At 48.4% G+C, this 27,155-nt stretch overlaps 1 protein-coding gene across 2 annotated transcripts; it reads right to left on the bottom strand.

Moving 5' to 3' along the window:
* Nucleotides 1–1,138: 1,138 nt before the first annotated feature.
* On the bottom strand, nucleotides 1,139–20,534 carry LOC143774270 (uncharacterized). Of its 2 annotated transcripts, none has more exons than XM_077261687.1 (6): nucleotides 20,270–20,534; nucleotides 8,001–8,217; nucleotides 7,238–7,376; nucleotides 6,744–6,874; nucleotides 5,559–5,611; nucleotides 1,139–2,250 (listed from the first exon to the last, which is right to left on the bottom strand). In XM_077261687.1, exons 2-6 carry the CDS (start codon nucleotides 8,201–8,203, stop codon nucleotides 1,427–1,429), a joined length of 1,350 nt encoding a protein of 449 aa, XP_077117802.1. In that variant the 5' UTR covers nucleotides 8,204–8,217; nucleotides 20,270–20,534; the 3' UTR covers nucleotides 1,139–1,426. The 2 variants fall into 2 exon arrangements, with proteins under 2 accessions (XP_077117802.1, XP_077117801.1); XM_077261686.1 differs by having other exon boundaries at nucleotides 20,185–20,533.
* Nucleotides 20,535–27,155: the final 6,621 nt, after the last annotated feature.

Here is a 27,155-nt window from a genome sequence, read left to right as displayed (position 1 = left end):
CTATTCCTGTGTCCCTACTAGGCCAGCCTTACTATTCCCTGTTTCCCTGCTAGGCCAGCCTTACTATTCCCAGAGTCCCTACTAGGCCAGCCTTACTATTCCGTTTCCCTGCTAGGCCAGCCTTACTATTCCTGTGTCCCTACTAGGCCAGCCTTACTATTCCTGTGTCCCCACTAGGCCAGCCTTACTATTCCTGTGTCCCTACTAGGCCAGCCTTACTATTCCCTGTTTGCCTGCTAGGCCAGCCTTACTATTCCTGTGTCCCTACTAGGCCAGCCTTACTATTCCTGTGTCCCTACTAGGCCAGCCTTACTATTCCTGTGTCCCTACTAGGCCAGCCTTACTATTCCTGTGTCCCTACTAGGCCAGCCTTACTATTCCGTTTCCCTGCTAGGCCAGCCTTACTATTCCTGTGTCCCTACTAGGCCAGCCTTACTATTCCTGTGTCCCTACTAGGCCAGCCTTACTATTCCTGTGTCCCTACTAGGCCAGCCTTACTATTCCTGTGTCCCTACTAGGCCAGCCTTACTATTCCTGTGTCCCTACTAGGCCAGCCTTACTATTCCCTGTTTCCCTGCTAGGCCAGCCTTACTATTCCTGTGTCCCTACTAGGCCAGCCTTACTATTCCCTGTTTCCCTGCTAGGCCAGCATTACTATTCCCAGAGTCCCTACTAGGCCAGCCTTACTATTCCCAGAGTCCCTGCTAGGTCATTTTTACCGTCCCCATTGAAGACCAGGGTGGGACCTCGGGCATGGATAAGTTGATTAGATAGCAGCGGTAGGTGACCCTTCCCTAGATCTGGGCTTTCTATATCTTCATCCTACCAAAATCCCCAGTCCAGTATATCACCATACTCTGCCCAAAAGACAGGCGACAGTGCAATACAATAAAAGACACATGCATTATTTAGGAGGTGCAAAGGGGACAGCATAACATCCTGTACCCCACTATTACAGAACACGGTGTACTCCACTATTACAAAATATGGTGTACCCCACTATTACAGAACATGGTGTTCCTCACTATTACAGAACGCGGCTAACCCACTATTACAGAACACGGGGGACCCCACTATTACAGAACATGGCGTACTCCACTGTTACAGAACACGGTGTACCCCACTATTAGGAGCTGTATACATTTTTATCCATTGAGCTCCCTCTAGCAGCACCAGCCGGCAGTAACACGTGTTTGTACCTTTGAGGGTGGTCCGGCCGATTGCCCCTATACGTTTCCATTCCTAGTGGCTGTACCTACCCTACGGCCTTCTTACCATCCATAAGACTGGCATGTTTTCTATGAAGATATATTGTCTTGTATAGGGTTATGCACCATTGAGAAGGGTCAGGGGCCAACTGGAGCCAGGCTTCTTCCCCCGGTGACCTGTAGCTGCCATACTGGCCTGAGGTCATTTCGTGTTGAGTCTACACCTCGGCCTGTTTCGTCTCATCCATATACATCTCAAACTCTTCTCTGTTCAGGATTTTGAAGTTGAGTTTTCTATAAAGGAGCGGGTCAGATCCTCTAAAATCGCGAGTCACTTCATACAACTTTCTCATCACTGGGGCCAGTGGCTCGAAGCCTGCAGTGTCCGCCAGCCACTGGTTATATTCCCACTGGTTCAGCCCAAGGCGGTAAAGATACTTGAGCGGTAACCTCGAAGCTCGGTGCTTTATTAGCTGTTGGCGGCACTCAGAAAGCATCAGCTCCGGAGGGGGCAATGGGCGTTTACCCTCCAGCACTAACAGGAAAAACTGGGCCTGGCAGTGAACGAGAGGGAATGGCACCACAATTTTACAGGCCCCAATGAAGCCCAGGGTGGGGTATCGGGCATGGATAAGTTGATTATATAGGGGCGGTAGGTGACCCTTCCCTAGATCTGGGCTTTCTATATCTTCACCCTCCAAAAAGCCCCAGTCCAGTATATCACCATGTTCTGCCCCAGATGCAAAAAATGGGTAATTGTACTTGTAACCAGTACAGAAAATCAAAGTATCTGCCTGGATCTTCCTTCCATCCTCACATACTAGGGTGTTAGGAGCAGCACTGACCACTGGAGGCGCCATTGAGATATTTCCTGGTGGGGTCCATGTTAGGGGAGGACCACGATGGCTCAAAATGACCCGCTCGGCGTGAGGAGACAGCTCCATTGCTATGTCTACACCTGAAGGTCCGCAGCCCAAAACGACTACTGAACGTGAAGAGAAGACCTCCGGATAGCGGTAGAAATGGCTGTGCATCACTTGTCCTACAAAACCAATAAAAAAAAAATCCACTCAATATAACTCAATTTTTACTTTATAATGTAAATAGAATTTTTATCCTTTTTATTATATACAATTTTAGTGTTTGGAGCTTCATTTTTCTGATACAGAGTTCCAAAGCCCCTGCATAAAGTCTAATCACAACATTCTGGCTACCAGCATCTGCCACTAGAGGGAGCTATGGAGCTGGGTGCATACTGGACAAACAGTATGCAGTGAGCTCCCTCTAGTGGTGGCTGTAGGTATGCAGAACTTTATAACTTTTTTCAGTGTTTTTGCTAAGAATTCTGTCTTAGGAAAATAATATAAATTAGAAATCAGTGAATCGAAATCGCGTCCAATTTTCAGAAGAATTCATATTTGCACAAATCTGATTTTTTCTTTTTTTTTTGCAATTCTAGAAGGATTCTTTGGTTTAATTATATAGAACTGAGAAGGCGTTAAGAAAAAAAACAACTTAAGGTACCTTCACACTAAACGATATTGCTAGCGATCTGTGACGTTGCAGCGTCCTGGATAGCGATATCGTTTAGTTTGACAGGCAGCAGCGATCAGGATCCTGCTGTGATATCGCTGGTCGTTGAAGAAAGTTCAGAACTTTATTTGGTCGTCACACCGGCGTGTATCGTTGTGTTTGACACCAAAAGCAATGATACCAGCGATGTTTTACACTGGTAACCAGGGTAAACATCGGGTTGCTAAGCGCAGGGCCGCGCTTAGTAACCCGATGTTTACCCTGGTTACCAGCGTAAAAGTAAAAAAAAAAAAAAACAGTACATACTCACCTTCGCGTCCCCCGCCGTCCGCTTCCTGCACTGACTGAGCGCCGGCCGTAAAGTGAAAGCACAGCACAGCGGTGACGTCACCACTCTGCTGTTAGGGCCGGCGCTCAGTCAGTGCAGGAAGCGGACGCTGGGGGACGCGAAGGTGAGTATGTAGTGTTTGTTTTTTGTTTTTTTACGCTGGTAACCAGGGTAAACATCGGGTTACTAAGCGCGGCCCTGCACTTAGCAACCCGATGTTTACCCTGGTTACCCGGGGACCTCGGCATCGTTGGTCGCTGGAGAGCGGTCTGTGTGACAGGTCTCCAGCGTCCAAACAGCGACGCTGCAGCGATCGGCATCGTTGTCTGTATCGCTGCAGCGTCGCTAAATGTGAAGGTACCTTTAGACTCCACTGTCCTTGACACTCCCTGTACCTGTCCCAGTGCAGCCCGTTCTCTGATAAGATCATATCTGTTTTCTGGGCCTCTGGCCACTTCTGAACGGGTTTCACACTCACTAATCTCCACGCAATAAACACATCGATGTCATGGGGCGCAATACACAAGCGATGGTGTGAATGGAAGTACTGGCCGGAAATAGCTGGTGACCCAAAACGAAGACAGAAGAGCCAACTGTAGGACCAACAGTCGCAGATAGGTAGCTGCAGTACCAGGCACAGCCACAACCATATGTTCAGCGCTGTACATTGGGCAAACAATGAAGAAGACGAAAACTGAACTCGGTAATTATAGGCCAGTAAGTTTAACCTCTACTGTGGGTAAAATCCTGGAGGGCATTCTAAGGGATGCTATGCTGGAGTATCTGAAGAGGAATAACCTCATGACCCAGTATCAGCACGGGCTTACTAAGGACCTGTCAGACTAATCTGATCAGTTTCTATGAAGAGTTAAGTTCCGGACTGGACCATGGGAACCCAGTGGACGTAGTGTATATGGAGTTTTCAAAAGCTTTTGCGGTACCACACAAAAGGTTGATACATAAAATGAGAATAATGGGGATAGGGGAAAATATGTGTAAGTGGATTTAGAGCTGGCTCAGGGATAGGAAACAAAGGGTGGTTATTAATGGAGCACACTCGGACTGGGTCGCAGTTAGCAGTGGGGTACCACAGGGTTCAGTATTGGGCCCTCTTCTTTTTAACATATTTATTAATGACCTTGTAGGGGGCATCCAGAGTAGAATTTCAATATTTGCAGATGACACTAAACTCTGCAGGGTAATCAATACAGGGGAGGACAATTTTATATTACAGGATGATTTATGTAAACTAGAAGCTTGGGCTGATAAATGGCAAATGAGCTTTAATGGGGATAAATGTAAGGTCATGCACTTGGGTAGAAGTAATAAGATGTATAACTATGTGCTTAATTCTAAATCTCTGGGCAAAACCGTCAATGAAAAAGACCTGGGTGTATGGGTGGATGACAAACTCATATTCAGTGGCCAGTGTCAGGCAGCTGCTACAAAGGCAAATAAAATAATGGGATGTATTAAAAGAGGAATAGATGCTCATGAGGAGAACATAATTTTACCTCTATACAAGTCACTAGTGCGACCACACTTAGAATACTGTGCACAGTTCTGGTCTCCGGGGTATAAGAAAGACATAGCTGAACTAGAGCGGGTGCAGAGAAGAGCGACCAAGGTTATTAGAGGACTGGGGGGTCTGCAATACCAAGATAGGTTATTACACTTGGGGCTATTTAGTTTGGAAAAACGAAGGCTAAGGGGTGATCTTATGTTAATGTATAAATATATGAGGGGACAGTACAAAGACCTTTCTGATAATCTTTTTAATCATAGACCTGAGACAGGGACAAGGGGGCATCCTCTACGTCTGGAGGAAAGAAGGTTTAAGCATAATAACAGACGCGGATTCTTTACTGTAAGAGCAGTGAGACTATGGAACTCTCTGCCGTATGATGTTGTAATGAGTGATTCGTTACTTAAATTTAAGAGGGGACTGGATACCTTTCTGGAAAAGTATAATGTTACAGGGTATATATATTAGATTCCTTGATAGGGCGTTGATCCAGGGAACTAGTCTGATTGCCGTATGTGGAGTCGGGAAGGATTTTTTTTCCCCAATGTGGAGCTTACTTTTTGCCACATGGTTTTTTTTTGCCTTCCTCTGGATCAACATGTTAGGGCATGTTAGGCTATGGGTTGAACTGGATGGACTTAAAGTCTTCCTTCAACCTTAATAACTATGTAACTATGTAAGATGATAGGTGAAGGCCAGCTATTTTGTGATAGTATCGCTAACATTTTTGAAACCAATCCCTTATACCATGTTTACAGCCTGTCTTTAAACCCTCTTGATAAAACAATACATGTGTTGGGAAAATAAAATGGCGCTAACAACATGATTTTTATCTAGAAAGGATAACATGTAGCATGAGCAGGAACTAACGACCCATGGGAGAGTCCATACATTCAACCGGGTCACTACCAAGGAAAACTCTCACGGAGGATCGGTCCTTTTGTTCTCATTCTCCATTTCTCACCTTGAAAGTCCTTTAGTCCTTCAATCTCAGGGATGTAGGGATGAGAGTAATGTCTGCGGGGAATGGGACACAACGTCACACATGGCGACCGAAGTAATCAGAGAGAACACGCAAGGACTGGAGAAAGGTCATGAAGAAAATAATGAGGAGCTCAAGTGGAGCAGACATGGAAGAACATCTACTGCTGAACTCTAGTCAACCCTCCAGATACCAGCTCCATCCGAGGACCACCAGCTGGACCTCCAGGGTATGGGCACACAGGTTTTGGAGCAGGAACTCTCCAAGTCTTACTCCAAATCTTCAAGTTTCCTGTCAGTGGCTATGTTCACAAAGAGTTTTTTTTGAGCTTGGAGGAAACTCTCCAAATCCTCCTCAAAAATGTTAAGCCGTCAAAAATATGAAGGTTCTGCTCAGCTGTCTGTCGAAAAAAAACTCTACGAAAAGACTCTGTGCACATAGACATAGGGTATGCGCACAGTGAGTTTTTTTAGGAGTATTTTGAGTATCTAAAGACCTTGTGTGCACATACCCCCCAAAAAGGAGAGTTTCCTGAAGTGCTTAGTACTTAAAAAAACATGATTTGTGAACTCCTCAAAAAAAAACACAATATTTGCACGAAGTATTTTTTTCTCTGAATTTTCGAAGCAGAAACTCTCCAAATCTCTAATCAAAAATTGCTGAAACAATTCAGCAAAAAACCTCAGCGTGAACATAGTAAGAGTGGGGAGTGCACATACAGTCTTTTTGATGAGGATTTGGAGAGTTTCTGCCAAATTTCTGCTCCAAAATCTCCTACCAGAACTCAATGTGAACATGCCCAATGAGTCTTTCTACACAATTTTCAGAGAAAAAAACTGAGTAGAACCTCAAAGTTTTGAATTTTCCTGCTACAAAAATACAGCAAAAAAGACTCAGTGTGAACACACGTTTCCTGTCAAAGAACTGGGTGCTGAAGATTACCACCTCATTGGAGTCATTTTCGGGGTCAGCATCCCCATTGGCATCTGATACCCACCGACATCTTCCACCAATCCCTACTTTCTCTCTGGTACAAAATGCTCAGGAGGTAGCACCTGTACAAAAACGTTTTCTTCAGACCTGATCCGAAAGCTCTCGCTCAGAAGGTGAACATATTTTTTGGGGAAAAAATATTTTTGGACTATAAGGAAGGGAGCGAATACTCACCCCACACACACCATGATGGCATCAAATTTTTCCACCTCTTCTTCTTCTTCTCGATTTTTGGCAGTCACCCGCCAGGAAATCGGCTCGTGGTCTCCAATCACAGGGGAGATGGACACCACCCGAGCGTTAAACTGCAAAGTGCAAGAAGACGGGGGCAAGTATATATGACGTGGACCGGTTATAAAAGGTTTTATTTGTTCTACAGTCATATCTGGAAGAACCCCCAGGTGGTCTCGCAATGTTTGGTGATGTCAGACATGTGACATCACAGCACCCTCGTGAACACATCATACCCATCTCTGTACTAATGATGAGAAGACAAAAGGGTGCCCAGACTGTTAAAATTAGAAAATGTTCTTCCTTATGGAGAGCTAATTCGCATATTGCCTCCCATGATGCATTGCTTGTAAGTTTCAATATGGTCAAAGTACACTCAAATCTTGCTAGTCTACAAGTCCAGTGGAAGTTCTGTTCCCGGCCCGACATGGTCTTACCTTGATGTGTGGTCGGATAGAGAATTTATCTGTGTATTCCTCCAGATATTTCAGAACTTCTGAGTGATGGATGAAGGAAGGCAGGGAGGGATCGAAGGGAAAATCTGGAAATTCCATTATCTCTTTAGGAAGATTCGTCCTACGATAGTGAGGGATGGAGAATATATTCACTTCTCCATTACACCAATAAATGTCAGACGATAATTAGAGGTTCATCGATGATCTCTTCCTCCAGCTCTTGTTTTAACACACAGGAAATAGTGCTCAATCGCAGACTGGGGCCGGTCCGCTCCAAGAGCAGTGATTGGCTGAGCCATTTCCTGCTATTTCCTGTGCGTCAAGATGAAAAGAGGAAGTAGAGACCATAGAGGATCAGTGAAGCATCACAATGGAACTTGTGGGAAATTAGTAAAGGTTATTATGGTTTTTTTTTTTCTTTTATTAACTAAAATCTTAAAAAATAAAACAAAAATCCTCTAAACAACCCCTTTAAGGAAAAAATGCAATGTTAACCTAACACCAGATGAAAAATAATGAAGGTATGAATTCAACATGCGACCACTGACCACGGAAAGAAAACAAAAAAAATATATATATAGATAGTAAATCCAGATTAGATTACAGATAAAGTGATTATAATAATTGTAAATCAAAGAAATAAAACAAGGACCTAGAAGTGGAAGAATGTTATTACATCTATAAGTCTTATAACCAAAGACAAAGGAAAGCAAACTGTGTGATAATATTATTATATAGGACTTACTTCAAATCTCTGTACATACTGGAATGTGTATGGAAGTCATTCCTTGGGTCCTCTATGTAAACCCAAGTTCCCCCCACTTGACCCGTCGTCTCGTACACCACTGGGGGCTCAAAAGCTAATGGTCTTGAAAGAATATGACGCGCACTGCAAAGTCCAGCAGATCCAGCACCAATCACTGCCACACGAAGCCGGCTGGATGCCATAGTGGCATATAATACTGTAAAAAACAAAGTTTAGCTAAATAAGTGATCTATAGCGCTGCGGAATATGTTGGCGCATATATAAATAAAATTATCATTTATTATCTATATATTACTGCCTTATAAGAAGAGAAATACAGTTTCTATAATACTGCTCCTATGTACAAGACTATAACTACTGTAATACTGCCCCTATGTACAAGAATATAACTACTATAATACTGCCCCTATGTACAAGAATATAACTACTGTAATACTGTCCGTTTGTACAAGAATATAACTACTATAATACTGCCCCTATGTACAAGAATATAACTACTATAACACTGCTCCTATGTACAAGAATATAACTACTATAATACTGCCCCTATGTACAAGAATATAACTACTGTAATACTGTCCGTTTGTACAAGAATATAACTACTATAATACTGCCCCTATGTACAAGAATATAACTACTATAATACTGCCCCTATGTACAAGAATATAACTACTATAATACTGCCCCTATGCACAAGAATATAACTACTATAATACTGCCCCTATGTACAAGAATATAACTACTATAATACTGCCCCTATGTACCCTATGCCCCTATGTATAACTACTGTAATACTGCTCCTATGTACAAGAATATAACTACTATAATACTGCCCCTATGCACAAGAATATAACTACTATAATACTGCCCATATGTACAAGAATATAGCTACTATAATACTGCCCCCTATGTACAAGAATATAACTACTGTAATACTGTCCGTTTGTACAAGAATATAACTACTATAATACTGCCCCTATGTACAAGAATATAACTACTGTAATACTGTCCGTTTGTACAAGAATATAACTACTATAATACTGCCCCTATGTACAAGAATATAACTACTATAATACTGCCCCTATGTACAAGAATATAACTACTATAATACTGCCCCTATGCACAAGAATATAACTACTATAATACTGCCCCTATGTACAAGAATATAACTACTATAATACTGCCCCTATGTACCCTATGCCCCTATGTATAACTACTGTAATACTGCTCCTATGTACAAGAATATAACTACTATAATACTGCCCCTATGCACAAGAATATAACTACTATAATACTGCCCATATGTACAAGAATATAGCTACTATAATACTGCCCCCTATGTACAAGAATATAACTACTGTAATACTGTCCGTTTGTACAAGAATATAACTACTATAATACTGCCCCTATGTACAAGAATATAACTACTATAATACTGCTCCTATATACAAAAATATAACTACTATAATACTGCCCCCTATGTACAAGAATATAACTACTATAATACTGCCCCTATGCACAAGAATATAACTACTATAATACTGCCCCTATGTACAAGAATATAACTACTATAATACTGCCCCTATGCACAAGAATATAACTACAATAATACTGCCCCTATGTACAAGAATATAACTACTAGAATACTGCTCCTAGGTACAAGAATATAACTACTATAATACTGCTCCTATGTACAAGAATATAACTACTATAATACTGCTCCTATGTACAAGAATATAACTACTATAATACTGCTCCTATGTACAAGAATATAACTACTATAATACTGCCCCTATGTACAAGAATATAACTACTATAATACTGCTCCTATGTACAAGAACATAACTGCTATAATACTGCTCCTATGTACAAGAATATAACTACTATAAAACTGCTTCATGTACAAGAATATAACTACTATAATACTGACCCCTATGTACAAGAAGATAACTACTATAATACTGCTCCTATGTACAAGAATATAACTACTATAATACTGCTCCTATGTACAAGAATATAACTACTATAATACTGCTCCTATGTACAAGAATGATGAAACTATCAGCAGTCCAGTGTCGCCTGGTTATATACATAGTTTTTTCCTCTCCCCCTGTACACACTGTACGGTATACACTTACGATATGTAGGCGCTACTATTAGTGAGTCGGGAGACGTTGACCTTTGTGCCTGTGGTGACTGACTGTCTTGCTCGGTACTGACTTACTTCTGCAGAATGTTGGGATTTTTGCCCTTTTGCTAATGATTTCCTAAGTGCTTGTATCTCTTTGCTGGACGGCTCCTTGTGACTGACACATGGAGATCGGCGTTTTCTTCATCAGATTTAATAATAGATCGCTAAAGTAAGATACGCCAAAATCATTCAGAGGCGCGATCCTGCTCAACTGCCGAACATACACTGCTCAAAAAAATAAAGGGAACACTAAAATCCCACATCCTAGATATCACTGCATGAAATATTCCAGTTGTAAATCTTTATTCATTACACAGTGGAATGTGTTGAGAACTAATATCCCACGGAGGTCTGGAGTTGGACTGATGCTGAAAATCAAAGTGGAAAATGAAGTTACAGGCTGATCCAACTTCAGTGGAAATGTCTCAAGACAAGGAAATGATGTTCAGTAGTGTGTGTGGCCTCCACGTGCCTGTATGACCTCCCTACAATGCCTGGGCATGCTCCTCATGAGGCGGCGGATGGTCTTCTGAGGGATCTCCTCCCAGGCCTGGATTAAAGCATCCGCCAACTCCTGGACAGTCTGTGGTGCAACGTGACGTTGGTGGATGGTGCGAGACATGATGTCCCAGATGTGCTCAATCGAATTCAGATCTGGGGAACGGGCGGGCCAGTCCATAGCTTCAATGCCTTCATCTTGCAGGAAGTGCTGACACACTCCAGCCACATGAGGTCTGGCATTGTCCTGCATTAGGAGGACTCAAGGGCCAACGGCACCAGCATATGGTCTCACAAGGGGTCTGAGGATCTCATCTCGGTACCTAATGGCAGTCAGGCTACCTCTGGCGAGCACATGGAGGGCTGTGCGGCCCTCCAAAGAAATGCCATCCCACACCATTATTGACCCACTGCCAAACTGGTCATGCTGAAGGATGTTGCAGGCAGTAGATCGTTCTCCATGGCGTCTCCAGACTCTGTCACATGTGCTCAGTGTGAACCTGCTTTCATCTGTGAAGAGCACAGGGCGCCAGTGGCAAATTTGCCAATCCTGGTGTTCTGTGGCAAATGCCAAACGTCCTGCACGGTGTTGGGCTGTGAGCACAACCCCCATCTGTAGACGTCGGGCACTCAGACCATCCTCATGGAGTCGGTTTCTAACCGTTTGTGCAGACACATGCACATTTGTAGCCTGCCGGAGGTCATTTTGCAAGGTTCTGGCAGTGCTCCTACTGTTCCTTCTTGCACAAAGGCTGAGGTAGCGGTTCTGCTGCTGGGTTGTTGCCCTCCTACGGCCCCCTCCACGTCTCCTGGTGTACTGGCCTGTCTCCTGGTAGTGCCTCCAGCCTCTGGACACTACGCTGATAGACACAGCAAACCTTCTTGCCACAGCTCGCATTGATGTGTTTTCCTGGATGAGCTGCACTACCTGAGCCACTTGTGTGGGTTGTAGAATCTGTCTCATGCTACCACGAGTGTGAAAGCACAACTAATATTCAAAAGTGACCAAAACATCAGCCAGAAAGCATTGGTACTGAGATGTGGTCTGTGGTCCCCACCTGCAGAACCACTCCTTTATTGTGTGTCTTGATAATTGCCAATAATTTCCATCTGGTCTATTCCATTTGCACAACAGCATGTGAAATCGATTGTCAATCATTGTTGGTCCTAAGTGCACAGTTTGATTTCACAGAAGTTTGATTTACTTGGAGTTATATTCTGTTGTTTGTGTTCCCTTTATTTTTTTGAGCAATGTATTATCCAGCCCAGGCCGAGGTACATCCCGCCCCTCCGGACAGTGCTCAAAACGTAAGCAAAGCTGGAGGAATCACAGCGCAAAATCTCCACCAGTCACACCAAGTATCACAGATCATTCTAACACCAGACGTGGGAGATATAAGGGCTATACTATACTGCAGAAGAGCAAGTGCAGCTCTGGAGTATAACACAGTATGTAACTCAGGATCAGTAATGTAATGTATGTACACGGTGACTGCACCAGAATAGTGAGTGCAGCTCTGCTCATTGTGCTAATTGTGGGTGCGGTCGCTGCTGATTCTGCTGTGTGTTCCTGAGCTCCAGGTAACCACCATCTCTCCACCCGGGGACCTGCTCTCTCTCTTACTCAGGGAGGGTGTGGGTTTCCTGGGATGAGTGAAGGAGCCAAGTCCCAGGCTTCTGCTTCCCGGACCAGGCTGGCGGGGGGCAAAAGAAACCAGCAACTAGCCTGCACATCAGAGGACTCGGGGGTGAGACGCTCCACCAGGAGTCGCAGCAATGTGGCTCCTACTCCCCCCAGGTCTGCAGAGACCCAGAGAAGCCACAAGGCTTCCATGGAGGAGAAGCCTGCTAGCATGCAAGATGGCGGTAATTCCGGAGAAAAGCCGAGTGCTCACGGAGGTGAGGCCGTTCTCACTGAGGAGGGTTGGGCGCTGCAGAGACCCCGGGAGTCTGTGTCCACCTATGCCTCCCGGGTCATGAGCCACCTCCGTGAGTATGAAGAGGCGAGTAAGACCCTGAGGAGGCTGCGGGAGGAGCTGCGCTGCACAAGCAACAAAGCTGCAGGTTCCTCCAAACCGAGGAAGAATCAGCTCCAGGCGGAGGTAAGGAGACTGAAAGTTGAGATCAATGAACTTGAAGTCAGAAAAGCGTTAATCAGAGAGAAAAGTGGACAGTTTAAGGAAAAGCTTATGAAGACCGATTCAGAGAAATGGCTGACAACAGAGAGCAAAGGCAGATGGCGCTGCAGCCTGAGAGCCAGGTGGATGATGATGAGGAGGAAGATGATGACCAGCAGAAAGCCCCACCTGGCAGCCTGCAAAGTCACTCACAGGCCATGGGCAGCGAGCTTCCTGCTGGACAGGCGACAATGACATCTCGTCGCAGTTCTGCTGGCTCTGGGGAGGACAGTGACATCGGCCAGTGAGGGGCGCTATGGCGGAAATCAAGCTCCTAGAGTCCCCAGTGTGCCTTCAGAACTTCCATTTTGGTGATGATTTACCAGAAAAGGCACCTAGGGGCCAGAAGAAAACGACAAGGAAAACCAATAAGGCAAAGCTACAGGAAGCGGTAAGCTATGTGTATGCCCCCCTCCCTGTACCCCCTGAGTCAGCTGCAGGGTCAGCTCGCTGTATAAGCTCCGTTGCCCAGCCTGGGTTCTGCTGTGGATCCGGTGCAAAGGAGCGGGGAGATTACAAAGCACGGTAGTGAGGCGCAGAGCTCGTATCTGCTTGTAGCGGAGGTGTAGCAGCAGGTGCATCAGCCGAGTGGCTGGACAGTGAGGGCGGCCTGGCGGTGGCCGAATGGTCAGGCCACGATACTGTGGTGCGCTCCTCAGTGGGAGGGGGGAGCGGCCCAATGTCGGGGGCAGCACCGATAGCCTCGGTGCCCCTGAATGCTGTTGCCGCTGATCACTTAGTTGAGAAGCGGCGGCAGTGTGAGGGGGTTGCTGGGGCTGGGAGTTCCGGTCCTCCCACCAAAGTCCTGTTCTGTGTTGGCGCCACTGGTCAACAAGATGCTGATATAAAGGATCAGCGGCGCCTGGTATCAATAGTAAAGCAGCGGAAAATATCAAGACCAGGGGTGAGGTCGCCTCTAGTTCTGTGGAGGAGACTCAGCCCCTTGTGCCTGATGATGCGGAAGTCAAAATGTCACCCACTGTTGTCACTGGTCCAGCAGGAGTGAATGTGGTGGTGGACATGGATGAGGAAAATTCTTAGTCTAGTGGTGAGGTTGCTGGTTTGATAGAGGGTGAAGGGGTTATGGAGGTGGGTAATAGTGATGCTGTTGGTGTGGATGTAGTCACTGGTCCTGTTGCCCCCTGGTGGTGGCAGCACCTGTCAGGAGTTATGCCGCTGTCGCCTCCGGGGGAAATAGGGCGTCCTCCTCGACTCCGGGCTCTGGGGACGGCATGTTGCAGCGGCGTCTCCTGGAGGCTCTAAAGAAGGGGGAGAGATCACTAATGGTAGAGGGTCGAGAGGTTGATCTATCCTTCTGGATAGAGAGGCATGGCCTTGGGGCCTTCTGAGAGCAAAAGGGGGGGATACAGTGTGGTCCCTCCCAACAGCTGGGCTGGGTAGTGTGCGTATGAATGTCGTCCGTCGTCGGTGGAGGAGCAGTGATGCGTGTCCTCCAAGGTCTAAAGTTGTGGAGCTCCTGCTGAGGATGGGCTTCAAGGCGATTGACATCTATGCCTTGATACATCCCTATTCCGCACCTGAGTTTGATGTCAGCTTTGTTCGGCCGGAGGGGCTTGAGCTCTTCTGGTCGAACTATGAGTTGGCAAAAAATGAGCCCGGCTGGCGAGACTTTGCCATTCAGGTGGTGTCTCGCCAAAACCAAGTCAAGAAAGTGACCGTGATGACTTGTAATGAGTCGCTTTCTTGTTATAACATCATGACGTGACTTGGCCGTTATGGAGAGGTGGTAGAAATGCCAAAGAAAAACCGTGACGAGTTTGGTATCTGGTCAGGGGCCTGGACGTTTATGATAAAACTTAGGCGTTCAGGTGGTATGGTTGCCCACATACCATCATCTGCCTTCCTGGGTAGGGATCGTATCCTGGTCTTCTGCCAGGGGCAACCGAAGCTCTGTCACAAGTGCGACAACCCCACACACTTCAGCGCAAACTGCACTGTGCAGAAATGTGCATTGTGTGGGGATATCGGCCATCTTGCTGCATCTTGTGTGGAGATTAGGTGCCACCTGTGTGGTGAATTAGGTCACTCATTCAGCCGTTGTCCTCGCTCCTTTGCTAATGCAGTCGTGACCCCGGTGGGAGAAAGCCGTGAGGCTGATTCTGCTGGGGAAGGGACTATCAGGGGTGAGGGAGCTGAGGGGCCAAGGAAGAAAAGCAATAAAAAGACGCCTGCCCAGCTAAGGCATCTAGACAAGCGCAGACAGGATAGGGAGCTGGGCGAGCCTCGGGCTACTGGGGCGGCTCCTGTTCTGGACGCCAGTCTTGCTGCTGAGGCCTCGAGGGATGATGAGTTGGATGAGGAAGTCAGGAGGATCCACAGGGAGGAAAGTGCCACTGCCTCAGAGTCCTCCCATTATGAAAGTATGGATGAGGATAATAGGCAGTGGCTAGAGGACAAGCGTAAGCTTGGCACCAAAAAGATAAAAAATCTTCTCCCACTCTGGCCAAGGTACCCAAGGAAGGAAAAACCGACTCCCCTCTGGTTGGTCTTTCTAAGGCTAGGTTCACATTGCATTAGTGGGTGATCGCTAACAGACAGCGTTGCACAGCGAAAATGTCGCAATTAACGCCGTGCAACGGGTCCGTTAGCGCACCCATTGACAGCAATGTAAATTTCGCCTGCAGCGCATCACTAGCGCGTGCCTTTTTCGGCTCGCGCTAGTGATGTGCCGTTCTTCTGTGACGCGCCTCGGACGCTGCTTGCAGCGTCCGCGGCGCGCCCGAGGTCCGTTCCCCGCTCTCGCAGATCGGGGATCTGCGAGAGCGGGGACGTTAACGCGACCCCTGAACGCGACCCCTACAAAAACATTGCGTTAGCGCAATCCGCTAGCGCTAAACGGAGTGCCCTAACGCAATGTGAACCTAGCCTAACCGGTTCCAAGCCCTTGAAAACATCTCTTCCTCTGAGGAGGAAGCTGAAGGTGAGGTTCTGGCTTTGGCGGGGCTCACAGGGGACGCCGAGTCTCCTTCTTCTGGGAATGTAAGATCCTTGGAGGGAGGGACTGGCCCAGAGTCCGGAGACGAGGACGATAAAAATAAAAAACACGTGGGAATGGATACCTCATTGTCATTAAAGAGGGAGAAGGATTCCTCCTCTGAGGCAGACGATAAGGGGAGTGGGAAAAAGAAAGCCATCTAACTCAATCACCAATGATGGCGGAACCCACTCCGCTGACGCTGGCGTCCATTAATGTCGCCAGCATAAAGTCAAATACAGCTAGATTTGCAGCCTTTGATTTTCTCAGCCGGGTTGAAGCTGACATTTTCTTTTTGCAAGAGACCAGGCTGCCAAACATGGCAGATGTGTTTAAAGCTAACAGGGAGTGGAGACTCGGGCCCTCCTATTGGTCTCTTGCGGCCGAGCCGTATAGTGGAGTGGCGGTCCTTTTTACCGCACCGGTGGAATGCCGACGGGTTATTGAGTCAGAAATAGGGAGGTGCCTGATCTTAGATGTCCTCATGAAGGGACAAGAGCTCCAGCTGATCAACATCTATGGTCCCCAATCTAAGTGTTACCGGAACTGTCTCTTTATGAGGATCAAGCCCTACCTTTTTACAAGTCGGCAGGTTGTCTTTGGAGGGGATTTCAATGTTGTCACGAGGCCCCAAGATAGAGGAGGTTCCAGAGACAAGCTGACTTATGATAGCGTCGCCCTTAATAGTATAGCTAGTAGGGCTCGCCTGGTGGATGTCCACATTCGGCACACCCCAGACCACGAGGGGTTCACCTATCATAGAGGTAATTGTAGGTCTAGGATAGATAGATTTTATTTAAAGGATGAAGCTGTCTCTTCAGCAGTGCCAGTTGTTGAGGTGGAGTTCTCCAACCACTGTTTAATTTTGTTTTCTCTGAATGTTACAGAGACCCTCCGGATGGGAAGAGGCTTTTGGAGGCTCAATTCGTCTCTCTTGGAAGCAGCGGAGATAAGACAGTCCTTTGAGGATTTTCTTCAGAGCCAGGTACCCTTACTGGATCTTTGTAGTAGTAAGTCAGAGTGGTGGGAGATGTTCAAGGAAAGGATGGCGAGATTCTTCCGCCAGCTCTCGAGCCTTAGGAGTCTGAGCAGCTACCGCCTGTATCAGGGTCTGAGGAGGAAACTCGAGCATCTTGTCTCAACTGGAGGTAGCCACGAGGAGATCTCCAGAGTGAAATCTTTGCTTATGAGGAGTCAGTACGATAGACACGCATCTTTGGATTTTGAGGGGGATTACGGGAAGTACCGCTCACCCGACCCTTACAGAAACTGCAAGATGTCAGTGAATAGTAAAGTAGTTACAGGACTGGTCGACACTACGGGGTCCCTGAGGCGTTCCAGATCAGGGATCCTGGAGGTTGTCAGATCCTTCTACTCGCACCTCTTGGGGAAGAGGGATCTTGATTGGGATGAGATGTCGGCTTTCCTGGCTGAAGCCGTCCCCGAACCAGGGGTAGACCCCTCTCTTGACGTTTTGACAGAAATGATCAGGGAAGAGGAAGTTCAGTTGGCGATTGAAGGGCTTGCCCCCAAAAAAATCGCCTGGTCCAGATGGCTTAACATCTGAATTCTATAAGACCTTTCAGGACGTTTTGGTTCCCCTCTTGACCGAGGTATTCAATGAGTGTCTTTCCTCGGGCACTCTGCCAAAGTCAATGAGGAGGTCTGCTCTGATCATCTTGTCAAAGGGTAAGGACCCATCTTGCATTGAGAACTGGTGTGCCATAGCGCTTCTCAATGCAGACAGGAAGGTTCTGGCAAAGGTGCTGTTTAATCGGCTGGTGAAATTTGCACTCCGACTCCTTTCGGAGGCCCAGCGTTGCTCTGTTCCAGGCCGCAGCACATTTAGTGCTGTGCTCTGTGTCCGAGAGGCAGTGGAGCAGGGAAGGGCTGGTCACTGGAAGGGGTACATGCTGTCAATGGACCAGGCAAAAGCGTTTGATCGGGTTAAACACGAGTACCTGTGGTCCGTCCTTCTGAGATATGGCCTGCCGGGGGGATTTGTTCATTGGCTTAAGATCTTGTACAGTGGGGCAGAGAGTTTCCCGCTTGTGAATGGTTGGATTGGCAGCTCTTTTGAGGTTGGGTCCGGTGTTCGCCAGGGTTGTCCCTTGAGCCCACTGCTGTTCCTTGAGCCCACTGCTGTACGTGTTTGCGATTGACCCTTTTCTTAGGAGGGTGGAGCATGGACCGTTGGCCGGGATCGGGATGGACCAGGCAGCATCGGAAGCCAATCTGAGGGTGGTGGCATATGCCGATGATGTCACTGTGTTTGTTTCCTCTCACAAGGATGCAGGGTGGCTGATGTCAGACGTAGATCGCTACTCAGAGGCATCCGGGTCCAAGATCAACCGGGATAAGTGTGAGAGTCTCTGGCTGGGAGGAGGAGATCCTGGTTTTGATCTCCCGGACACCCTTCCAGGACCCAAAGTCTCTGCAAAAGTCCTTGGCATCGAATTCGGCCAGGGGGATTACCTCAAACAAAATTGGGACAGCAGGCTAGAGATCGCCACTCAGAAGGTGAACCAATGGAAGGGTTGGTCTTTGACCCTAAGGGAAAGGGTAAACCTGATCAAAACTTACCTGCTCCCTTTACTGATTTATCTGGGCAGTGTGTGCATCTTGCCGGAATCTCTCTGGACTCGGGTCTACAGTTTGTTCTTCCAACTGTTATGGGAGAATAGACTGAACCTGGTCAAGAGGGAGGTTACTTACCGTACGAGGAGACTAGGAGGGTTGGGTATGGTCAACCCTGTGGTATTCCTTGTGGATACCTTCATTAAGATCAATATCGCAAACCTCTGGAAAGAGAGGGCTCCTCCGTGGGTATTCTCCTGTAGGGGATGGTTTCAGCCTTTCTTCCAGGAATGGGAGACAGGAGGGCAAGTGAAGGATCTTCGCACACCGCATGGACATCTTCCGGCTTACGCTACCTTGGTTCTGAAGGTAATTCGTTGGTGGGGTCTGGGAATGTGGGAGATCAGGACTCTGCCAAGGAAACTCCTTGACAACAGGGTTCTGTTGACCCATTTACAGAGGCCTCTGGCGCTCAGGGACTGCCCAAGTTGGGATCTTGGGGTGGGTTTGCATCTTTTGAATTCTATCAGGATCCCCTCGAAGATTTGGGACTTCGCTTGGCGCTGCTTCCATGGGAAACTGTGTGTGAGGGACAATCTGAAGTGTAGGAGCTCTGAGGACAGGAATTGTCCTCGGGAGCATTGTGGTACCTTGCTGGAAAGCATGGACCACTTCCTGCTTCATTGTCCCTTCAACACAGAGGTATACAGCAGGGTGGGCGCCTTCATTGGCTGGTCTCGGCTGGCCGGTCTCTCCTATGCGGAATGGGCCTATGGAGCATTCGGAGACCTGGGTGGTCGGGACCGCTGCACCTTATATTTCTAGTTAGCGCAGTGGTTAGGTATCACACGTGGAACGCACGGTGCTTAGTATCGACGCAACGAAAAATCCTCCCAGTGGACGATGTGTTTAGGACCATACTCGGTGACCCGGTGAAGGTGCGCTCTCTGGAGTATGGGAGACTGGGCGCACGGAGGGCCGCGCTCCTCTGGAGGGGCTTTTCTTTTAGTGTGCCCTAGTCTGGTCATCTCCTTTCCTGGTGGTGGGCTGCTGCTGACACTGTAGATTTTTGTTTTGTTTGATCATTATACAGTGATGTAGGGCTGCAGGCGCCGAACTTGGGCTTCGTGAGTTGTGATTATTGTGGTGTGTGCTGCTGTATATATTGTATATATTGTATATGGGGATATAGATTTGGGTGTAGGTGTTAGGTTGGGTGGTGGGAAAGGGGGGAGGTGGGATTATCTTGTGGGACTATGGGACACTGGGGCGTTCGGGGGAAAAACTGGCACTGCCTGATCTGGCCTATGGACGTTGGGCATGGACTGAGGCATGAGACGCAGGACCAGCTCTCAGGTCAGTGCGGGGGGTTGGGAATGGAGGATAGCTTGTAGTATTGTATATATTTGTTTACATTTGTGGTTATTTTATTTAAAACTAAAAAGAAAAAAAAAAAAAGTTCCTGTATATAGTCTTTGTTTGCCATTGTTTATTTTATTTGTTATTCTTATTTTGTTTGGTGACCGGACCTGAAGGTCAAAGTAGTTATTACTCTGTATATACTGTATAAGTGTTCAGTATACGGATTATTTTCTGGCTGATATTTGTGTTATGTTTTTCATTTCTATAATAACAGATCTGCTGTGTGAGCAGTGTGAGCTGTGTGAGCTGTGTGAGCTGTGTGAGCTGTGTGAGCTGTGTGAGCTGTGTACCGCTCGCACTTACAGTCTCCGCCGCTTGTTCCCGTGTTTCGCTCTCCGCAGATCCCTCATGAATCTTCCCCCTTGTCCCCGGTGTCTCCGCCGCTCACCGTTCAGCTTCTGCTGTCACTATGTCCCGGATCTCTGCTTGCTGTCAGTGAATGAGATGTTCCTGTAACATCGGACTGTCAGTGACACGGAGGAGCCGTCCCCGGCCGCTGGGGGGCACCCACCTGTTCTCGGCTTCTGAGCTGCCAGCAGGGGGCGACACTGTGTAACAGCTCCACACACGGGGCTGGGGGGACACACCGGGACCTGCCGGACTGTGCGGTCACCTGACCAGCACTCGGGACAGTTGTCAGTATCAGGCTGCGCATTGGCTGCTCCCGAGCCTGCTCTGCTGCAGTGCATTGTGGGAGTTGTAGTTCCCTGAGCTGCACCACAAGCCTGCAGGCGCGTGTGACAGGAGCAAAGGGCGAACTAGTGGGGAATCTCACTGATTTCACGGAGACCCCGTATGTGCCCTGATTACACGGAGACCACGTATGTGCCCTGATTACATGGAGACCCCATATGTGCCCTGATTACACAGAGACCCCGTATGTGTCCTTATTACACGGAGACCCCGTATGTGCCCTGATTACACGGAGACCCCATATGTGTCCTGATTACACGGAGACCCCATATGTGTCCTGATTACACGTAGACCCCGTATGTGCCCTGATTACACGGAGACCCCATATGTGCCCTGATTACACGGAGACCCCGTATGTGCCCTGATTACACGGAGACCCCATATGTGCCCTGATTACACGGAGACCCCATATGTGTCCTGATTACACGGAGACCCCATATGTGCCCTGATTACACCGAGACCCCCTATGTGCCCTGATTACATGGAGACATGGAGACCCCGTATGTGTCCTGATTACACGGAGACCCTATATGTGCGCTGATTACACGGAGACCCCATATGTGCCCTGATTACACGGAGACCACGTATGTGTCCTGATTACATGGAGACCCCATATGTGCCCTGATTACACGGAGACCACGTATGTGCCCTGATTACACGGAGACCCCGTATGTGCCCTGATTACATGGAGACCCCATATGTGCCCTGATTACACGGAGACCCCGTATGTGCCCTGATTACACGGAGACCACGTATGTGTCCTGATTACATGGAGACCCCATATGTGCCCTGATTACACGGAGACCCCGTATGTGCCCTGATTACACGGAGACCACGTATGTGTCCTGATTACATGGAGACCCCATATGTGCCCTGATTACATGGAGACCCCGTATGTGTCCTGATTACACTGAGACCCCATATGTGGCCTGATTACACGGAGACCCCGTATGTGCCCTGATTACACGAAGACCCCATATGTGCCCTGATTACATGGAGACCCCGTATGTGCCCTGATTACATGGAGACCCCGTATGTGCCCTGATTACACGGAGACCCCGTATGTGCCCTGATTACATGGAGACCCCATATGTGCCCTGATTACATGGAGACCCCGTATGTGTCCTGATTACACGGAGACCCCATATGTGCCCTGATTACACGAAGACCCCATATGTGCCCTGATTACACGGAGACCCCATATGTGTCCTGATTACACGGAGACCCCATATGTGGCCTCATTACACGGAGACCCCATATGTGCCCTGATTACACGGAGACCCCATATGTGCCCTGATTACACGGAGACCCCATATGTGTCCTGATTACACGGAGACCCCATATGTGTCCTGATTACACAGAGACCCCATATGTGGCCTGAATACACGGAGACCCCATATGTGTCCTGATTACACAGAGACCCCGTATGTGTCCTGATTACACAGAGACCCCATATGTGCCCTGATTACACGGAGACCCCGTATGTGTCCTGATTACACAGAGACCCCATATGTGCCCTGATTACACGGAGACCCCATATGTGCCTGATTACACGGAGACCCCGTATGTGTCCTGATTACATGGAGACCCCATATGTGCCCTGATTACACGGAGACCCCATATGTGCCCTGATTACATGGAGACCCCATATGTGCCTGATTACACGGAGACCCCGTATGTGTCCTGATTACACAGAGACCCCATATGTGCCCTGATTACACGGAGACCCCGTATGTGTCCTGATTACACAGAGACCCCATATGTGCCCTGATTACATGGAGACCCCATATGTGCCTGATTACACGGAGACCCCATATGTGCCCTGATTACACGGAGACCCCATATGTGTCCTTATTACACGGAGACCCCATATGTGCCCTGATTACACGGAGACCCCATATGTGCCCTGATTACACGGAGACCCCATATGTGTCCTTATTACACGGAGACCCCATATGTGCCCTGATTACACGGAGACCCCATATGTGCCCTGATTACACGGAGACCCCGTATGTGTCCTGATTACACGGAGACCCCGTATGTGTCCTGATTACACGGAGACCCCATATGTGCCCTGATTACACGGAGACCCCGTATGTGTCCTGATTACACGGAGACCCCGTATGTGTCCTGATTACACGGAGACCCCGTATGTGTCCTGATTACACAGAGACCCCATATGTGCCCTGATTACATGGAGACCCCATATGTGCCTGATTACACGGAGACCCCCATATGCGGCCCGTTCTCTGCCGTTATTCCATATATGATCCATCCTTTTATGTTACACTAGATGGCAGCCCGATTCTAAAGAATCGGGAGTCTAGAATCCATATATACTTTATTTATTCAAATGTAAGAATAATACAATTAATAAATAATAGTAAGAAAGAACAAAAAATGGCTGCACTCACCAGCTCTTGACAATTCTTGACAGTACGGCACATTTCTGATTGGTCGCTCGCGGCAGGCGGCAACCAATCAGAAAAGTGCCGCGCACCACGAAGGCATATATCTTTGTCCACCCTGAGCGGGTGTAGGACGCTGGTGACGTCACTTATCTCCGGACATTATCTCCGGACAAAGCCACGGAAGTTGGCACAAATTGCCGGAAGTAGTATTCTCGGCAATTATATATTAGATTTTAACGTTATCAGTGTTTACCTTTGAACGTTTATATTGTATTGTCCTGTCACCAGCCATGTGTACGATTATCGGCCGAAAGCCTCTCTGGAACCAATGATCACCCCATGTAAAGGTATCTTTATAAGTTAAAGATTCAGAATACTATGACTTTTATCATATCCTGAACAGTCAAGTTTTTTATGAACCGTTAAGGTTTTCTGGTTGAAGTAAAAAAAACTCTGAGTGTTTACAGTTTGAAACCATAAAATGTTGAAAAATTATGTCATTCTTGAGTATATCACTCAATGGTGCTCATAAACGTGTCAAATTTGATCTATAATATACTTTAATATACGTTACTTCAATCTTTAATATACTTAAGAACAGGGCCCCAGACATCACACAGGGGGTCTGAAACACCGCACAGTGGTCCAAAATATCGCTGTGCTCTGCCTGGGGCCCCATATGCTGCCTGGGGCCCCTGTGCTCTGCCTGGGGCCCCATATGCTGCCTGGGGCCCCTGTGCTCTGCCTGGGGCCCCTGTGCTCTGCCTGGGGCCCCATGTTCTGCCTGGGGCCCCTGTGCTCTGCCTGGGGCCACTGTGCTCTGCCTGGGGCCCCATATGCTGCCTGGGGCCCCTGTGCTCTGCCTGGAGCCCCATATGCTGCCTGGGGCCCCTGTGCTCTGCCTGGGGCCCCATAGGCTGCCTGGGGCCCCTGTGCTCTACCTGGGACCACTGTGCTCTGCCTGGGGCCCCATATGCTGCCTGGGGCCCCTGTGCTCTGCCTGGGGCCCCTGTGCTCTGCCTGGGGCCCCATGTTCTGCCTGGGGCCCCTGTGCTCTACCTGGGACCACTGTGCTCTGCCTGGGGCCCCATATGCTGCCTGGGGCCCCTGTGCTCTGCCTGGGGCCCCATGTTCTGCCTGGGGCCCCTGTGCTCTGCCTGGGGCCCCATGTTCTGCCTGGGGCCACTGTGCTCTGCCTGGGGCCCCATAAGCTGCCTGGGGCCCCTGTGCTCTGCCTGGGACCACTGTGCTCTGCCTGGGGCCCCATATGCTGCCTGGGGCCCCTGTGCTCCTCCTGGGGCCACTGTGCTCTGCCTGGGGCCCCATATGCTGCCTGGGGCCACTGTGCTCTGCCTGGGGCCCCATATGCTGCCTGGGGCCCCTGTGCTCTGCCTGGGGCCCCATATGCTGCCTGGGGCCCCTGTGCTCTGCCTGGGGCCACTGTGCTCTGCCTGGGGCCCCATATGCTGCCTGGGGCCCCATATGCTGCCTGGGGCCCCTGTGCTCTGCCAGGGGCCCCATATGCTGCCTGGGGCCCCTGTGCTCTGCCTGGGGCCCCATGTTCTGCCTGGGGCCCCTGTGCTCTGCCTGGGGCCACTGTGCTCTGCCTGGGGCCCCATATGCTGCCTGGGGCCCCTGTGCTCTGCCTGGGGCCCCATATGCTGCCTGGGGCCCCTGTGCTCTGCCTGGGGCCACTGTGCTCTGCCTGGGGCCCCATAGGCTGCCTGGGGCCCCTGTGCTCTGCCTGGGACCACTGTGCTCTGCCTGGGGCCCCATATGCTGCCTGGGGCCCCTGTGCTCTGCCTGGGGCCACTGTGCTCTGCCTGGGGCCCCATATGCTGCCTGGGGCCCCTGTGCTCTGCCTGGGTGTAGGACACTGGTGACGTCACTTATCTCCGGACATTAGCTCCGGACATTAGCTCTGGACAAAGCCACGGAAGTTGGCACAAATTGCAGGAAGTAGTATTCTAGGCAATTATATATTAGATTTATTTCTGTTTCTGATAATTGGACCTGAGCGGCAGGAGTGTAGCAGCGGGGGGCAGTGGGTGCGGTTGCCCCGGGCCATGTACTCACAGGGGCCCTCCCGCAGCTATATGTAGTCATGATCTCCCTGCACTACCGATCTCTGTTCAGTAGCCGCAGGTTGATTATTCCTGGGGTCTAGAGAGCAGCAGAGGCTGCAGTGTCAGAAGCACCGACGCGCGCCCAGTAGGTCAGGGTCCCGGGCGGTGCAGGAGGACTCCTCAGGATCCTGGGTTGGGTTAGTGTATGATAGTTTTATTTTATTTAAAATGTGTGATGTGACTGTGGGGGCATGATAAAGTATGGGGGACACTTATACAGTGTGGGGGCTACTGTGGGGGGTGGTCTTTCAAAGTCTGGGGGACATTATACAGCATGGGTGCAAATGTGCAGCCATCATAGTTTGAGGGACATTATCTAGGGTAGGAGCTAATGTAAGGGCCATCATACAGTGTGGGGACTATTGAGGGGTTCATTATAGTTTAGGGTGCCATAATACAGTATGGGAGGGCCATTTTTTAGTGAGGGGGCTCTCATAAAGTGTAGGGACTGAGGGGTCTATCATACAGTGTGGGGCATACTGTTGGGGTCATTATGCAGTGTATGGACCACTGTGGGGGTCCTTATATTGTGTTTTCGGGGAGCAAGGAGGATATTATACTGTGTATAGGGAAGCTAAGGGTCCATCATACTTGGGGACCTGTGGGGGCATGATACTGTATAGCAGAGCTGTGGGCCCCTCATATTGTTTACATGGAAGCTGTGGACCCCCTCATACTATGTATGGGGGAGCTGTAGGCCCATAATACTGGGCATAAGGGACCTGTGGGCCCATCATAGTGTGTATAGGGGAGCGGTGGGGGCATTATACTGTGTATAGGGGAGCGGTGGGGGCATCATACTGTGTATAGAGGAGCTGGGGGCCTGTCATACTGTATATAGGGGAGCTGAGGGCCCATCATATTGTGTATAGGGGAGCGGTGGAGGGATCATACTATGTATAGGGGAGCTGTAGGCCCATCATAGTGTGTATAGGGGATGATGGATGCATTATACTATGTATAGGGGAGCCGTGGGGGCATCATACGGTGTATAGGGGGCTGTGGGCCCACCATACTGTTTATGAAGGAGCTGTGGACTCATCATACTGTGTATAGGGGCTGTGGGTCCATCATACTGTGTATACGGGGCTGTGGGTCCATCATACTGTGTATACGGGGCTGTGGGTCCATCATAGTGTGTATAGGGGAGCTGTACGTGGGAGGACACGTAAGTATTAATATTATAGGGGCACTCAGAGAATTGCAACTGTCAAAGGTGAACATGGGGCATTATTCATTTCTAGGGGCAAAAGGTGGGCACTGTTTTTGAGGGCACTTGCACAGGGCATTAATATTTTCTAGGGGGCAATTTTACCATCTAGAGGGCACAAAGGAGACATCATTCCTATGTAAGGGGTGCAGTGGTAGCCATTATTATGGGGTCTGTGTACCGCACAGCAGGTGCAGTAATAGGACACATACGGCAGAGGCTCAGTACCGGGGTATCATGAGGATGAGATGGTGTGGGTTGGGGATAGATGGGACAGTACTGGAGATGTGATGTTCCCTTGTGAAGGCCTCCTGGGGTTACGGTGCGTGGGGTATAATTTCTGGTAGCCGGACCCTTTATACTCGGTGCACTAACAGCTTGGGGTCACAAAGGCGTCCTCTAAATAAACTGTGTTCCAAATTATTATGCAAATTGGTTTTAAGTGTAATAAAGATTTAATTGTTTTGTTTTTCAAATAAACTCGTGGATGGTTTTGTGTCTCAGGGCTCAATGAATCACTGAAATCAATCTTAAACACATGTGATAATTAGTTTTCCAGGTGATTCTAATTAAAGGAAAACTACTTAAAAATGATGTTCCACATTATTAAGCAGTCCACAGGTTTCAAGCAATATGGGAAATAAAAAGGATCTCTCTGTTGCTGAAAAGCATTAAATAGTGCAATGCCTTGGTCAAGGTATGAAAACATTAGATATTTCACGAAAACTTAAGAGTGATCATCATACTGTGAAGAGATTTGTGACTGAAACAGAGCAGAGTTCATGCAGATAAAGGCATAATGAGGAAGGTTTCTGCCAGACAAATTCATTAGAT

The sequence above is a fragment of the Ranitomeya variabilis genome, chromosome 5, assembly GCF_051348905.1.
Source record: "Ranitomeya variabilis isolate aRanVar5 chromosome 5, aRanVar5.hap1, whole genome shotgun sequence".
Lineage (NCBI taxonomy): Eukaryota > Metazoa > Chordata > Amphibia > Anura > Dendrobatidae > Ranitomeya > Ranitomeya variabilis.
The sequence above is the reverse complement of the archived record's forward strand: the minus strand, read 5'-3'. Positions and strand labels throughout refer to the sequence as shown.